The sequence below is a fragment of the Scyliorhinus canicula genome, chromosome 2 (assembly GCF_902713615.1).
Source record: "Scyliorhinus canicula chromosome 2, sScyCan1.1, whole genome shotgun sequence".
In the NCBI taxonomy this organism is placed as follows: domain Eukaryota; kingdom Metazoa; phylum Chordata; class Chondrichthyes; order Carcharhiniformes; family Scyliorhinidae; genus Scyliorhinus; species Scyliorhinus canicula.
Window position 1 is genome coordinate 266,152,826 of NC_052147.1, and position 17,145 is coordinate 266,169,970.

At 48.4% G+C, this 17,145-nt stretch overlaps 1 protein-coding gene across 1 annotated transcript in view; it reads left to right on the forward strand.

Annotated features, from left to right (window-relative positions):
• si:dkey-3d4.3 (leucine-zipper-like transcriptional regulator 1) overlaps nucleotides 1–17,145 on the forward strand; it is a 70,223-nt gene that overhangs the window by 12,156 nt on the left and 40,922 nt on the right. Inside the window, exon 2 of the mRNA XM_038790306.1 lies at nucleotides 3,833–4,122. Within this exon, the coding sequence (XP_038646234.1) occupies nucleotides 3,960–4,122 (163 nt within the window). The 5' untranslated portion in view covers nucleotides 3,833–3,959. The remainder of the gene's footprint in view (nucleotides 1–3,832; nucleotides 4,123–17,145) is intronic.

Genomic DNA, 17,145 nt, shown 5'->3' on the forward strand with positions numbered 1-17,145 from the left:
CAAGATTGGCAGAGCTGCGGCTAATGACCAGGGGAGAGTGGGATGAGTTGGCCACGCCAGGCAAAATATCTGCGCAGGCACGCTGGGCCGACTGGCCGCCTGCAAGTGAGATTTGAGAGGCTGGAACACGGGCGTTCAAAATTGGAAAGTTCTAGAATGTGGGGAGGAGGCTGTGGAACGACGGGGTGGGTGACAGTTTGAAGGGGGTCAGCAGCTGAGCTGTCCCCTCGCCGCGTGCCAGCCCCCAAAGCAGGCGCAGAACTGTGCCAGCTGGTCAGACTGCTCGCCTGATTGTCCCACTGCTACACAGGTGAGGGCCGGGAGGCGGTCCATATGGTCCTATTCAGTGACCCTGTCTTCAAGGTCTGGAAATCCGTGCAGAGGCTGGCCTTTGAAACAGTGATCCATGCTGGGGGATGGAGAATCGGAGAATCGCCGGGGGGTGGCGTGAATCCCGCTCCGCCGCTCAGACGCCGGCTGTCAAAGTCTCCGGTGCTGGATTTTTGGCGGCGGGGATCACTCCGGTCGGGGCCGTTGGCAGTGGGCCCCCCTGGCGATTCTCCGGTCCCCGATGGGCCAAGCGGCCGCCTGTTTTTGGAGAGTCCCGCCAGCGTGGAATAGACCAGGTCCGTACCGGCGGGACCTGGCTCTGAGGGATGCCTGCGTATTCCTCGGGGGGGGGGGGGGGGGGCTGCTGGGGGATCCGGCCCCAGGAGGGGGGCCCCACAGTGGCCTGGCCCGCGATCGGGGCCCACCGATCTGCGGGCACGCCTGTGCTGTGGGGGCATTGTTTCCCTCCGCGCCGGACTGTGTAAAGCTCCGACATGGCTGGCGCGGAGAGGAAATCCGCTGCGCATGCGCAGGAATCACGCCACCGGTTCTGGAACGCGCTTGTGCTCCTACGCATGCGCCAACTCGCGCCGGCCGGTGGTGGCCCTTCGGCGCCGGTTGGCACGGCACCAATGACTCCAGCGCCGGCCTAGCCCCGAAGGTGCGGAGGATTCCGCACCCTCTGGGTGGCCCAATGCCGGAGTGGTTCACGCCACTCTTTGGCACCAGTATGGCCCGCCTTTCCGGATACCGGAGAATCCTGGCCCATGTCTTTTTAACAAGCAGCCTTTGTAGAAATCTGCTTATCTGAATGCTCTTAACCTACGTGGATCGGCAATCAAAACAGAGAGATAGCTTTGAGGCTACTGTGCGGAGTCTGCACGGTCTCCCCGTGTGTGCGTGGGTTTCCTCCGGGTGCTCCAGTTTCCTCCCACAGTCCAAAGATGTGCAGGTTAGGTGGATTGGCCATGATAAATTGCCTTTGTCCAAAGGGGTTGGGTGGGGCTACTGGGTTACGGGTATGGGGCGGAGCTGTGGGCTTAAGTGGGATCCTCTTTCCAAGGGTCAGTGCTGACCCGATAGGCCGACTGGCCTCCTTCTGCACTGTAAATTCTATGCCTATGAAAATATATACATCCTAGTGAAACCTCGTGTTCTGTTGTCTTCAAACAGTTTGCTTGTGAAGTTTGTAAAAGGCATATCAGCCTTGAGTCTCAGTGGATGTTATAAATAAACATTAGTCCACAGACTGAACGTTACATTGCACTTACTTCTGTGAGTGTGAGAGTGTGATTTTCCTGATGACTGACAGGACAGTGTGACGTTTCACCAAACCAAAACTATCTTTTTTAAAAATAAATTTCGAGTACCCAATTCATCTTTTCCCAATTAAGGGCAATTTAGCGTAGCCAATCCACCTAACCTGCACATCTTTGGGTTGTGGGGGCGAAACCCATGCAAACACGGGGAGAATGTGCAAACTCCACACGGACAGTGACCCAGAGCCGGGATCGAACCTGGGGCCTCGGCGCCGTGAGGCAGCATTGCTAACCACTGCGCCACCGTGCTGCCCCTAAACTATCTTTTAGAGTTCTACCTTCGAGCCAGGGGTGTGATTTGTCACTTAATTATAATAATCTTTATTATTGTCACAAGTAGGCTTACATTGACACTGCAATGAAGTTACTATGAAAAGCCCCTCGTCGCCACATTCCGGCGCCTGTTTGGGTACAAAGAGGGCGAATTCAGAATGTCCAATTCACCTAACGGGCACGTCTTTCGGGACTTGTGGGAGGAAACCGGAGCACCCGGAGGAAACCTAGGCAGACACAGGGAGAACGTGCAGACTCCACATAGACAGTGACCCAAGCCGGGAATTGAACCTGGAATGTAAGCCGACTTGTGACACTAATAATAATAAAGATGAAGAAGACCCCTGGCACTCACTCCTTCAAAGAAGAACAGGGATTTATTTCTCCCAAATACCCTGTGCAATATTTATCGCTCCACCAGCATCACTGAAAACACGCTATCGGGTTACTTATCACATTTCTCTTTGTGAAACCTTGCTGTGTAAGAATCGATAGCTGCGTTTCCTACACATGTGACGTTTAATTCAAAAAAGTAATTAATTGAGCTGGAAAATGCTCTGGGATGTCCCGAGGTTGTGTTTGGTGCTATATAAATGCAAGTTCTTCTTCATGATAAGAATATTTCTTCTCAGATGGCGCTGGCACTTTTTATTTCTGGAGTTAGGACAGGGCATCCTCAGTATGAGTGCAGGGCTTGTGAGCATAATCCCCTACATGGGATGCTGATGGCAGAGGCAGCAAAGAGTGACTTACAGCTGTCCCCCTTTTTGAAATTGAACAAAATTGGGGGGGGGGGGAGGGGAGGGGAGAAAGTCAACACAAGCTGCCCTTGTTCAACGCCCAGCAGGCGGCTTTGAAAACATTTTGGTTCTTCGTTCATGAGAGTCGAGGGGAGGTGCATAACCTGAATGGAGTTCATAGATTGGGAAGAAAAGAACAGGGGCAATGTCATATTTAACGTAGCAATTCTGAGGAGTAATGGCAACTACCAAATTACATCTGGCTTTCGAATGTCATTTTAAGATTGAGCCGATTAGCTTGGTTTTCACACTGGATGAAATCCCGCAACCCGGCCTCTTTTCATAGAATTCCTACAGTGCAGAGGAGGCCATTTGGCCCATCGAGTCTGCACCAACCCTCTGAAAGAGCACTATCTAGGCCTACTTCCCCACCCTGTCCTCATAACCCCATCTATCCTGCACATCTTTTGGACGCTAAGGGGCAGTTTTTAGCAAGGCCAATCCACCTAATCTGCACATCTTTGGGATGAAACCGGAGCACTGGCAGGAAACCCACGCAGACACGGGGAGAGCGTGCAGATTCCGCACAGACAGTGACCCGAGTCCAGAATCGAACCTGAGTCCCTGCCGCTGTGAGGCAGCAGTGCTGACCACTGTGCCGCCTTGCCATCCTTTTGGCTGCTAACATCTGCATCTACAACTGCTCGGCTGGTTAAAAAAATCAGTGATCAGGAACAATGTTTTGGTGATAAAATAGAAGGTGCAGATTCAAAGGCAGGCGGTCAGCCTGTTTTTGTTCAAACCAGGAAAATAAGGTAGATTTTGTTTAGCACACTGACCTTCTCCAGTTCCTGGGAACTCTTTAAGGCAACTATCTGCTGTCAAAATGTAGGAAGTGTCAGTAAATTGGTTTGCATTTTAGCTGCATCTCACTACGATCATTTTAACTCTGTAGCTCAAGATTTCTTACCATCTACAAAATCCATCTCCTCTGTTGAGTTTACTCTTGAGCATTTTAAGAAAGCTCCAATGAAAGTTTCTCCACGGATGCTGCCAGAGTATTTCCAGCATGTTTTGCCTTTTTGATTACAGATTAAGGTTTGTGAGATCTAACTTGTGTTCGACAACCCAAATGAAGAATGGATGGTAACTTCCTGCTATTGTTCCTAGAGCATCCTGCGACCTGCATCCGGATGGTTTTGGCTGACGTTTGAGTGCCGCATTCTGTGGGAAAGCAGCATGGTGGCACTTCAGCTGCCGCTTATTTCGGAAATAATCTGGTTGTGACAAGAAGGTTATGCAGAAGGGAATTGGGCAACCCGTGTGGAGGCAGCTCCCTCAGTCCAGAGCAGCCCCGGTGGAACGATACAAACATGGCTGCTGCACCTATGAGGGATACGTCTATCTTTACGGTGGTCGGAGGCAAAACGGGCTGAAGGATTTTTGGAGGTACAACATTGGTAAGATGTCGGGTTTCCATTTGATTTGTCTCTCAAGCTATCTCTTGCCGCGCGGGAATCGGCAGCACGCCCGTCATCAGTTGAACCTGAAATAAGAGTTAACAAAACTGGTTTACACCAGAGGTCAGGCTGGTGGTGGAGGGTTAGGTCATTTTTGACAAATCTCTTTGGAATTCCCTCAAAAGGAGCAGCAGTGACCTGAAATCTGGCAAAGTCCAATCAGAAAATTGATTGGTCCTTTCTAGGAACCAACAGGGATCAATGCTTGGTCCCTTATTGTTTGTGAGATGTATTATATATATAACAATATAGACAAGAATTGGGGGGGGACGATAAGAAATTTTGCGGATGACACGAAGATTGGCAGGGTGGTTAATAGTGAGGAAGAAGGTCTGAGGTTGCAGGAAGATAGGGATGGGTTGGTCAGCTGATAAGAGTGATTAAGCCCATTAAACATGCAGTTGTCCTGACTTTTATGTGGCCCGTGCACTTTTGTGCTTGGCCCACCGGTCAATTGAAATGAAAATAAATGAAAATTGCTTATTGTCACAAGTAGGCTTCAAACTGTGAAAAGCCCCTAGTCGCCACATTCCGGCGCCTGTTCGGGGAGGCTGGTACGGGATGGCCAGATGGCTTTCACGTTTTCTCACTGTTCTCGACACAGGATGGAATAAAACAACCGGATATGTTTGTGGGTTTGAATGATTCGCTGGTCTTGCAGTCAGTTTTCACTGTGTCATCATCGATAACTTGGGGCATTAAAAAAAATATGTTGATATCCCAACAATTCTGCCCCTGCCCGAGGCATCTTCACGGCTGTTGTCAGCCTTCAGAGAGCACGTGTGATACCGCCTGCCTGCCCACCCGCACCCTCACCTGTCCTCCCCCACCCACCCCCTCACCCCACAATCACCGCTCAGCATGTTTCATACTGGCCGTCGGTTAATTGGCCAGGGAGCGCCGATCGCAATCCTGCACCGAACATAAAATTGAGGCCAGTGGTCGATCTGGTTGTCGTCTCCATTTTCCTGTCGGCCCTCCATAACCCTTTCAGAACAAAAATCAAACTCTGCCTTGAATAAATTCAAAGACGCAGCCTCTACGAGTATCTGGGGAAGATAATTCCACACGCCAACAACCCTTTGGGAGAAAAGGTTTCTTCTCAACTGTGTCTTAAAAGGGAGACATTTCACTTTTGTTTTTGTTTTAAATTTAGAGTATCCAATTCATTTTTTCCAATTAATGGGCAATTTAGCGTGGCCAATCCACCTACCCAGCACATCTTTGGGTTGTAGGGGCGAAACCCACGCAAACACGGGGAGAATGTGCAAACTCCACAGGGGACAGTGACCCAGAGCCGGGATCGAACCTGGGACCTCGGCGCCGTGAGGCAGCAATGCTAACCACTGCGCCACCGTGCTGCCCATTCCTTTCACTTTTGAATTATGTCTCCTAGCTATAGTCTCTGTGTCCCCCCCACCCACCCCACATACACACACGAGGAAATATTTCCAGGTTATTCACCCCATCAAGAGCCCTCAGGATCTTTTATGTTTCAGTAAGATTCCCCCTCAATCTTCTAAATGTCAATGGGTATAGCTCTAACCTATTCCAACTTTATTCACAAATAGACACTTTGTTTTTAATTTTGGTAATAGTGCGGCTCATGCCCTGCCAGGCATGGTGGGTAGCTATCGGATTACTCTGTGTTTCCCTGTCCCCTTTATTCCAAAAATGAGTCCGGTGAACCTTCTCTGAACTGCTTCTAAAGCAGCTGTATTATTGTAGAGTAACTCGTCCTGTGCTAATATGCAGTGCTACGCACAGGTGTTTGTCAGGCTGTGAGAAAGATATCAGGATAGAGGAAGTGCTACAATGAAGGATAACTAAATTAGATACTTCGGCATGAGGAGGCATTGCAGAGGCCGCTGATGTTTACACTGGAGAAAAGAAAGCTCAGGTGAACTTTTTGAAGTATTGAAGACCCAAAGTGGCATAGTTGAGATGAGCATCAGTATGTTCAGCACAAGTTCTCAAACAGGAAGGCAAAACCTCCAAAAGGAAGGTGAATAGGCAGCTTAGCTTCAACTACTTTCAGCAGAGGATTTGCCGATGTAGAACAGACTGCGAAGGAATGAAGTGGGACCGGCTTGTACCAGCAGATCCAAGAGATTGTTGGATAAATATCTGTCAGAAAAATCTGATGGAGGGATATGGTGAGATACAATACTTCTTTGGTCCCGTGACTGACTAGATAAACTGGAGGGGCTTTTTCTGGTCCTCTACACGTCCATGTTCCTATCCACTCACTGCCGAGTGTGACTGCTGTAGAAGCTGCACTTCTTGTTCTAGAAGTTCTGATTAGGAGATACACATTTTTGTTTTAATTTTGGTGATAGTGTGGCTCATGCCATGCCAGACGTGGCGATTAGCTATCAGATTACTCTGTGTTTCCCTGTCCCATTTTTGGTTCACTGGGCTGCACCGCAGCTGAATGCTTCATTGCTCCAAGACCTCTCCCAATGCCAATGGGGTTCACCTGTCGGGATGCAGGAACAGATTGCAGGAACTAACCGAGTTCACTTGAGAATGTGAAATTCAGAAAGTGGAGGGTGTAAACAGTATCTCAATGCTCTTCCTGTGCATTTGTGGCAACACATGGGGATGTAGTACATGGTAATGTCACTGGATTAAAAATCCAGTGGGCCGGGCTAATTGGACATGGGCTCAAATCCCACCTCGGCAGGTGGTGAAATTTACTTTCAATTTAGTAGTAAATCTGGAATTAAGTTCTAATAAGGTGACCATGAAACAATCGGATTGTCATAAAAACCAACCTGACTCAATAAATGTCCTTTAGGGAAGGAAATCTGCTGTCCCTATCCTGCCTGGCCTACATGTGTGACTCCAAACACAGCAACTGCCCTCTGAAATGGCCCAACAAGCTACTCAATGGTATCAAACCTCGGCAGAAAAGACACAAAGTAATACAACTGGACGGGCCACCGTCAACAGCCATACCCCATCCAGTTACAAAGACACACTCACAGACGTCTGGAGGGCTTGTGCCATAATTTGGAAAGCTGACCCATTGACTAGTCCGGCAACAGCCTGATAGAGTTGTAGTCACCAAATCATACCTTACAATGTCCAGGTGCCACCATCACCATCCCTGGGCCTGTCCTGCCACACAGTCAGGTCAAATCCAGCAGAGATGGCAGTGCAGTGTTAATGTAGATGGGAGGCATTTGCCCTGGGAGTCCTCTACATTGACTCCCGACCCTATGAAGTCTTCACGGCACCAGGTCAAACACGGGCAAGGAAATCTTCCTCAGCCAATGAATCAGTATTCCTCCATGTTTCACAGCCATTGGAGGAAGCATTGAGAATGGCAAAGACACCGAATGCACCCATGGTGAAAGCATCCATCACCAAGAGTGGCTGGGCAGCCTCACGACTGACCGAGCTGACCAATCCCTGGAGGACATAGCTGCCAGAGTGGACCTGTGGCAGCTGGCGAGGAAACCAGGAAAAGGGAAAAGCCATCTTGATCTTATCCTTCATCATTTTACCTGTCACAGATGCATCTGGCTGTGGCAGGATTGGTAGGAATGATCACCACACAGTCCTTGTGGAGACACATTGAGGATGTGTGTTGTGGCAATGCCTCCATGCTAAATGGGATAGGTTCAGAACAGATCTAGCAGCTCAAACTGAATATCCATGAGGTGCTGTGGGCCATCAGCAGCAGGAGAATTGTACTCGACCACAATCTGTAACCATTACCATCAAGCCAGGGGATCTGTCTGATTCAATAAGGCGTGCAGGAGGGCATGCCAGGAGCAACACAGGCATATCTAAAAAGGAAGTCCCAAACTGGGGAAGCTGGGGAACACAGGTCTTAATGCATGCGACGCAGCAGAGGCAGCATGCGTCAGACAGAGCGAAGCAAATAATGAATCAAATCAAAGCTCTACAGTCCTGCCACATCTGGGTGGCAGAAACGTAGAAATTAGAGGCAGAGGAAGCTATTTGGCCATTCGAGCCTGCTCCACCATTCAATATGATCTTGGCTGATCATCCAACTGAGTAACCTGTTCCTGCTTTCCCTCCATATCCTTTGATCGCTTAGCTCCAAGGGCTACATCTAACCCTTTCTTGAAAACACACATGTTTTGACCTCAACTGCTTTCTGTGGTAGCAAATTCCACTGACACACCGCTCTCTAGGTGAAGAAATTCCTCCTCATCCCAGTCCTAAATTATTCACACCGGTTCCTTATACTGTTCCCCTGGTTCTGGGCTCCCCTTCCATCATGAACATCCTTCCTGCATCTACCCTGTCTAGTCCTGTTAAAATTTTATATGTTGCTATGAGATCCCCCCACATTCTTCTGAACTCCAGCAAATATAATCTTAATGCCCCCATCTCTCCTCTTACATCAGTCCTGCCATCCCAGGAATCAGTCTGGTAGACCTTCACTGCACTCCCTCTATAGCAAGAACATAACTCCTCAGATAAGGAGACCAAAACTGCACACAATATTTAGCACAGGGCTAAATCGCTGACTTTGAAAGCAGACCAAGGCAGGCCAGCAGCACGGTTCAATTCCCATATCAGCCTCCCCGAACAAGCGCCAGAATGTGGTGACAAGGGGCTTTTCACAGTAACTTCATTTGAAGCCTACTTGGGACAATAAACAATTTTCATTTCATATCAATATTCCACGTGTGGGAACACCCAAGACCCTGTAAAATTGCAGTAAGACAGCCCTGCTCCTGCACTCAAATCCTCTCGTTATGGAGGCCATCATACCATTTGCCTTCTTCACTGCATGCTGCACCTGCATGCTTACTTTTAGCATCTAATGTACAAGGGTGACACGGTAGCACAGTGGTTAGCATTGTTGCTTCACAGTGCCAAGGTCCCAGATTCCATTCCCGGCCTGGGTCACTGTCTGTGCAGAGTCTGCACGTTCTTCCTGTGTCTGTGTGGGTTTCCATCCGGGTGATCCAGTTTCCTCCTACAAGTCCCGAAAGATGTGCAGTTAGGGAATTTGGACATTCTGAATTCTCCCTCCGTGTACCCGAACAGGTCGTGGAATGTGGCGACTAGAGGGCTTTTCACATTAACTTCATTACAGTGTTAATGTAAGCCTACTTGTGACAATAAATATTATTATATATTATTATACAAGGACATCCAGATCCTGTTGCGCATTTTCCCCCCCTCTCAATCAATAGCCATTCAGATAATCCCATGCCTGTGTCTATGTCTCTACATTGTGTATTTATGGATGTCCTATGTTTTTTCATGTATGGAATGATCTGTCTGGACTGTATGTAGACAATACTTTTCACTGTGCCTCAGTACATGTGACAATAAAACAGATCCAAATAATCCGCTTTCCTGTTTTTGCTACCAAAATGGATAACCTCTCATTTATCCACATTATGCTACATCTCCCATGCATTTGCACTTGCTCATCTTGTCCAAATCACACTGAAACAACTCTGCATCTCTTGGGTGGCATTCTCCCCTACCCGGCGTGACGGAGGGTCCCGGAGTAGGGGAGTGGCGCCAACCACTCAGGGGTCGCGCCTCCCCAAAGGTGGGGAATTCTCCCCACCTTTGGGGGCCAGCCCCGCGCCAGAGCGATTGCCACCAGGAGACCGGCGCAAAAAACCGGCACCCCCGGCAGCGGGGCTGGCCGAAAGGCTTTCGCCGGTCCGCGCATGCGCCGGCAGTGACGTCAGAGGCAGCTGGCCGCTGACGTCACTGCCGGCGCATGCGCGATGTGGGGTTCTCTTCCGCTTCTGCCATGGCGGAGGCCGTGGCGGACGCGGAAGAAACTAGTGCAGCCAGGGCACTGGCCCGGACTCTGAGGAGGGGGCCCCGATCGCGGGCCAGGCCACCGTGGGGGCACCCCCCGGGTTTCGATCGCCCCCGCCCCCCCAGGACCCCGGGGGCCTGCTCGCGCCGCTGTGCCCGCCGTTCCAGAGGTGGTTTAAACCTCAGCGGCGGGAGAGGCCTCCCAGTGGCGGGACTTCGGCCCATCCGGGCCGGAGAATCACCGCAGGGGCCTCTCCGATCGGAGTGGCGAGATTCCTGCCCCCGCCACTTCCCGGGTGGCGGAGAATCTCTGCCACGGCGGGGGCGGGATTTTAGGCGCCCCCAGGCGATTGTCCGACCCTGCTGGGGGTCGGAGAATTTCGCCCCTTATGTGGGACTTTGTTGAAAGACTTGTGAAAGTCCAAATATACCACATCCATTGGCTCCCCCTCACCAACTCTACTAGTTACAGCCTCAAAGAATTCCAGTAGATTGTCAAGCATGATTTCCCTTCGTAAATCCATGCTGACTCTGCCCTGATTCTGTTTTCCAAGTGCTCTGCTATTAAATCTTTTATAATGGGCTGTAGCATTTTCCCCACAACCTGAGTCAGGCTGAGTGGTCTGTACATTCCCTGTTTTCTCTCTACCTCTAATTTTAAATAGTGGGTTACAGTATTTCCGCTCCAATATGTCAGAATTGTTCCAGAGTCTGTAGAATCTTGGAAAATGACCGCCAATGCATCCTCTATTTCTAGGACCATTTCCTGAAGTACTCTATCAGGCCCTGGGGGTTTATCAGCCTTCAATCCCATCAATTTCCCCAACACCATTTCTCTACTAACACTGATTTTCTGTAGTTCCTCCCTCACACTAAATCCGGTGTTTCCCAACATGTCTGTTGAGTAACAGATGTCCTCTTTTGTGAAGACAGAACCAAAGTGTGTATTTAGTCGGTCAGCCATTACTTTGTTCCCCATTATAAATTCCCCAGTTTCTGACAGTAAGCGACCTCTGTTTGTGCTCACCAATATTTTTCTCTTCACATACCTATTGAAGCTTTTACAGTCAGTTTTTATGTTCCCACAAGCTTACTCTCTTACTCTATTTTCCAATTCTTAATCAATCCCTTTGACCTCCTTTGCTGAATTATAAATTGCCCCCAATCCTCTGGTCTGCTGTTTTTTCTGGTCAATTTGTATGCTTCTTCCTTGGATCTAATACTATCTCTAATTTCCCTTGTAAGCTATGGTTTGGCCACCTTTCCCATTTGATTTTTGCACCAGCCAGGAATGAACAATTGTTGTAGTTCACCCATGCGCTCTTTGAATGTTTGCCATTGCCTATCCATCGTCATTCCTTTAAGTAACGGTCCCTAATCCATCACAGCCAATGCGGGCCTCAAACCATAGTATTTTTCTTTATTAAGATTATGGACACTAGCTTTAGAATCAACTACATTACCATCCATCTTGATTAAACTTTTTATCATATTATGGTCGCTCTTCCCCAGGGGCCTCGCATAACTAGATTGCCAGTGATTCTGTTCTCATTATGCAACACCCAGTCTAGGATGGCCTGTTCTCTAGTTAGTTCCCCAACATATTGGTCCAAAAAACCATCCTGTATACACTCCAGGATTCCTCCTCTATGGTATTGTTACTAATTTGATTTTCCCAATCTACATGCAGACTAAAGTCACCCATAATTATAGATGTTCCTTTATTACGTGCGTCTCTAATTTCCTGTTTAATGCCATTCCCAACATCGCCACAACAGTTTGCAGATCCATATGCAACTCCCGCTAACATAGTTTGCCCCTTGGTGTTTCTTAGCTCGACCCATACAAACTCCACATACAGTCGTGAATGGTGGTAGACAACTAAACAACTAACGGGAGGTGGAGGCTCCCCAAACATCCCCATTCTCAATGAAAGGGGACCCCAGTGCATCAGTGCAGAAGGCAAGGCTGAAGAATTTTCAACCATCTTCAGCCAGAAGTGCCGAGTGGATGGATCATCACAGCTTCAAATCCACGGACCTGGCACCCACTACTGCCCCCGACCTGGGCAGCCATCCCCCAGCAAGCCCAACAGTTTTCAAACTGTTTTTCGGTGTTTTTTTAGCCTCCCGCTCCGTCTCTGCAGCCATGACGCCCAGTCCACGTTTGTAAATACATGTAGTAATTCATGCCCGTGAGACTTCCACCTGACGGGAGCAGACATCGTGGAAGGGCGAAGTATACTGTGTCCAACCCGCTAATCACATTCAAATGCATACAAATACCAGTTTTACATGCTGATGCTGGTGCGGGTCCCAAACCTCGTTTTCGCCACGTGAGGGGCTGGAGCATGGAGCCCAAATTGGCGGTGGGCACCGACCTCGATTTTGGCCGGACGCCCGATCTTCCTCCTGATCAGTTTGCGTTTGCGGCGTGGCGAGTATTTGGCCTCATATTGGCAGTAGTGAAAGGGAAAATGCTGGAAAATCTCAGCAAGTCTGGCAGCATCTGTAGGGAGCTCAGCTTTGACAAAGAGTCATCGGACTCTAAACTTTAGCTCTTTTCTCTCCCTACAGATGCTGCCAGACTTGCTGAGATTTTCCTGCATTTTCCCTTTCGTTTCAGATTCCAGCATCCGCAGTAATTTGTTTTTATTGGCAGTAGTGCCTTGTTCTCCAGAACACCTCGTCCCTATCCAAGCTGTTCCAGTTCAGCTACAATGCCGACATCTACCCAACAATGTGAAAAATTGTGCAGGTATCTCCTGTCCATAAAAAGCACAACAAAAGTGCAGCACGGTAGCATGGTGGTTAGCATAAATGCTTCACAGCTCCAGGGTCCCAGGTTCGATTCCCGGCTGGGTCACTCTCTGTGCGGAGTCTGCACGTCCTCCCCGTGTGTGCGTGTGTTTCCTCCGGGTGCTCCGGTTTCCTCCCACAGTCCAAAGATGTGCGGGTTAGGTGGATTGGCCATGCTAAATTGCCCGTAGTGTCCTAAAAAGTAAGGTTAAGGGGGGGTGTTGTTGGGTTACGAGTATAGGGTGGATACGTGGGTTTGAGTAGGGTGATCATTGATCGGCACAACATCGAGGGCTGAAGGGCCTGTTCTGTGCTGTACTGTTCTATGTTCTATGTTAAATCCAACCCTGCCAATCACTGCCCATCAGTCTGCATGTGATAGAAGGTGTCATCAACTGGTTTTCCGTGGATGAATATCAAAATAGTGTTCATAATCCGATTGCTTAATTCTGCAAAGTAAAATCGATGCTAAAACTGTTTGTATTTGGAACTCCCCTCATTCGGACTATATAAAACACGACAGCCTTTGTGACTCTGATCCCCAATTCTGAGCTGCCAGATCGCCGTCGCTAAATGTTTGATGCTCTTTAACTACACGCACGGTTGTAAGTAATTAAGTGAGATTTTAAAGGTTTCATTTTCAGTACATGGCACTCCTTGAAGGAAAGGGAGCACTCATCATGCCCCAATCACCATAAAGCAGATTCTCCACTCCTTTATTTCATTGTCTTTTGTGACACATTGTGGTTGCGGAATCACTGCGGCACTTCACTTCCATAACCACGGTCACTGCACATTTGAAAATGATTCATTGCACAAAGTACATTCAGACCATTCAATATGTTAGAAGATGATTTTTTAAATAATCTTTACTGTCACAAGTAGCCTTAAATTAACACTGCAATGAAGTTACTGTGAAAAGCCCCTAGTCGCCACATTCCGGCGCCTGTCCGGGTGCACAGAGGGAGAATTCCGAATGTCCAAATTATCCATCAGCACATCTTTCGCGAATTGTAGGAGGAAACCGGAGCACCCGGAGGAAACCCACGCAGACATGGGGAGTACGTGCAGACTCCGCACAGACAGTGACCCAAGCCGAGAATTGAACCTGGGACCCAGGTGCTGTGAAGCCATAGGTGCTAACCACTGTGCTACCTTGCTGCCTTTAAGGGATAATCATTTCATTTTTCCTGCCTTTGGACTTACCAAACTTTAAAGGAATATATTAGCCCATTGCCCCATCAAAATTCCAGTCTTCAAAAAGAAAAGCTTGGATTTGTATTGTGGAACCACCGCATATCTCGAAATCCAGCCCCCCACCCCACCCCTCCAGCAAACAGTAACGCAATGGTGAGCTGATAATATGATTTTGTGTCATTGATTGAGGGATAGATGATTGCCTCTCTTCACTGGGATCATTTCCCCCCCTGCTCCTCTTCAAAATAGTGCCACTGAATCTATTGCCTGCACCCAAACAGGCAGCCGGGGCCTCAGTTTAATGTTTCATCTGAAAGAGAGGACTCCTCGGACAGTGCAGCTCTCCCTCAGTGCTGTACTGGATTGTCGGCCTTGATTTTTGTGCTCATGTCCTGGAATGTGACTTCAGCCTGGAACCTCGTGACTCAGAGGCAGGAGGAGTGCTGTCAACTGAGCCATGGCTCACTCTCTTTTAAAAGGTAACTATCAATATTATAAACTCTACTTTTCTCTCATTGAAAGAAGTATTGATAGGTGTCTGCTTTCTTGATGGTTGTGACTGGTGAATTAACGTGTTTTGCAGAAGGGAAACTAGAAATGATTACATTTCGAGAGCAAGGGGCTGAAGCCATTGTCCAAATGGCCCAAGATAGTGAGAAACTAATGCTTTTTCGAAGAGTGATTCATTTTAATAACTTTGTACAGGTGGGAGTATTAAAGGATTTTATCTTGGTATTTTGGTCAGACAAAAATACATCTCTTTTTAAGGTATGTACCTCTGATGATCAAATCAACACAGCAGTTATTCACAGCGCAGGAATTTTTCCATTGGGGTGTTGAGTCGCCATAGTGATCAGTGGGGGTGGGGGCAAGACGTGATCACTCAGGATTTTCAGCTCCATCTCTGTGAGCCTCGCGTTGCAATATTGTGGGCAGATTTCAAAAGTTTGGCAGGATTGAGTAATTTGTGGGGAGAGCGATGAAGCTGTTTAATGTTGCAGGTGAACCATTGTTCATGGTCTGCACATACCAGGCCCTCCCTTTAAAACGCAGTTCATTTCTTTTACTTCATTTCCAGTCTCTCGGGTTGGCGGGTTGGCTTTGATCAATTGGTCTTTTGTGTGTCTGGAGGCTGGTTATGGCCTGGATTATGAGTTTTCACATCTCTTTAAATGGCGAAGGCAGGTTAAAAGTATTTTTAAAATTTGACTTTACAATGAGAAAGGACTAATAACGCTCAATGATCTGTTGTTGAGGTTCAGGGACTGGTAGAAACATGACAAGGCATAATGGTTGGGGGCAGCAGGGTGGCACAGTGGTTAGCACTGCTCCAGGGACCCGGGTTCAATTCCAACCTCGGGTGACTGTCTGTGTGGTGTTTGCACGTTCTCCCCTTGTCTGCGTGGGTTTCCTCCGGGTGCGCTGGATCCCTCCCACAGTCCAAAGATGTGCAGCTTAGGTGGATTGGCCATGATAAATTTCCCCTTATTGTCCAAAGGTTGGGTTGGGTTACAAGGATAGGATGGAGGATTGGGCCTGGATAGTGTGCTCTATCAGAGGGTCAGTGCAGAACCGATGGGCCGAATGGCTCCTTTTGCACTGTAGGAATTCTATGATTTAGAGTCATTGACCAATTTGCATGAACACAGAGGCTGACTTACAGGGGATGAATGATTGCAATTCAGAAGGCTTTAGGTGGAACTTTCCAGAATGTGGTACTGAAGGCTGTGTGGCCAAGGTGGCGCAGAAACCCAAAATGAAAGAGCAGTATGTGTGTTTAGCAGCCGGGGGCTGGATAGACAATGATGGTTGGTGAGGGCAGGAGTGATGGAGTCATGAAGCTTGGTGCAGGGTAGGGTGCATTTGGCAGATTTCTAGATCAATTGGAGTTTGTGAAGGGCCAGCCATAGTAATACAAACATTTCCTACAGTAGTGGTTTACTAGCAAATGTTTTGTTTGTCATTCTTAAGATATGGGCCTCTCTAGGAAGGCCAACATTTATTGCCCAACCCAAGTTTCCAGAAGGGAGGTGGTAGATGGTGTACGGCTGCCTTTTTGAACCACAGCTCCGCCAGCAGTATTTTTTGAATTCATTTGAGACGAGTGTTTAACATTCAAATGACTTTGGTACAGATCTGGAGTCAACATTTTCTTTCCTAAAGAACGCGAGTGAACCAGTTGATTTGACAGCATCATGGTCACTTTGACACCAAATTCTCGCACAGTCATGGTAGATTTCAGCTTGTGGTCTCTCAGCATTATTAATCCAATTCTCTGGTTTAATGGTCTGGTACATTAGTGTTGGGGAAATAAAATCCATTGTCAAGATAAGTGAGCAGTAACGTTATTATAATGCAGCCACCTAAAATGCCAGTAAGATATCTATTCTATTTTAATTTCCCACTGGCCAAATTCTTTAACTTTGATCACAATTCCGTCCTTTTATTTGTGTTATTTGCCATAGATAATCTGATTTAGATCTGGAAATAGTCTGCAACTGTCCCAGTACATATTCCAAGTCACAGCCCTCAACAATAAAGGTAATTTGTGGTCACAAGATAACAAGATGGGCGGCATGGTAGCACAGTGGTTAGCACTGTTGCTTCATAGCGCTAGGGTCCCAGGTTCTATTGCCGACTTGGGTCTCTGTCTGTGCGGAGTCTGCACATTCTCCCCGTGTCTGTGTGAGTTTCCTCCGGGTGCTCCGGTTTCCTCCCACAAGTCCCGAAATGACGTGCTTGTTGGGTGAATTGATCATTCTGAATTCTCCCTCCGTGTACCCGAACAGGCACCAGAATATGGCGACTAGGGGATTTTACAGTAACTTCAATGCAGTGTTAATGTAAGCCTACTTGTGACAATCAAGATTTTTATAAAAATGTGATGTCCAATTGTGCCTCTTTTTGGCATTTGATCCCTATCATCCACATGCATCATAGCTGCAGCCTCACAAATCCTGGGCAAAATTCTCCGATCCCCTGCAGGGTCAGAGAATCGCCGGGGCCGGCGAAAATCCCGCCCCGCCGTGGCAGAAATTCTCCGCCACCCGGGAATTGGCGGGGGTGGGAATCACGTCCCGCCGATCGGCGTGCCCTCCGCGGCGATTCTCCAGCCCGTGATGGGCCGAAGTCCCGCCTCTGAGAGGCCTCTCCCGCCGCCGTGGTTTCAACCACCTCTGGTGGTGGCGGGATTGGC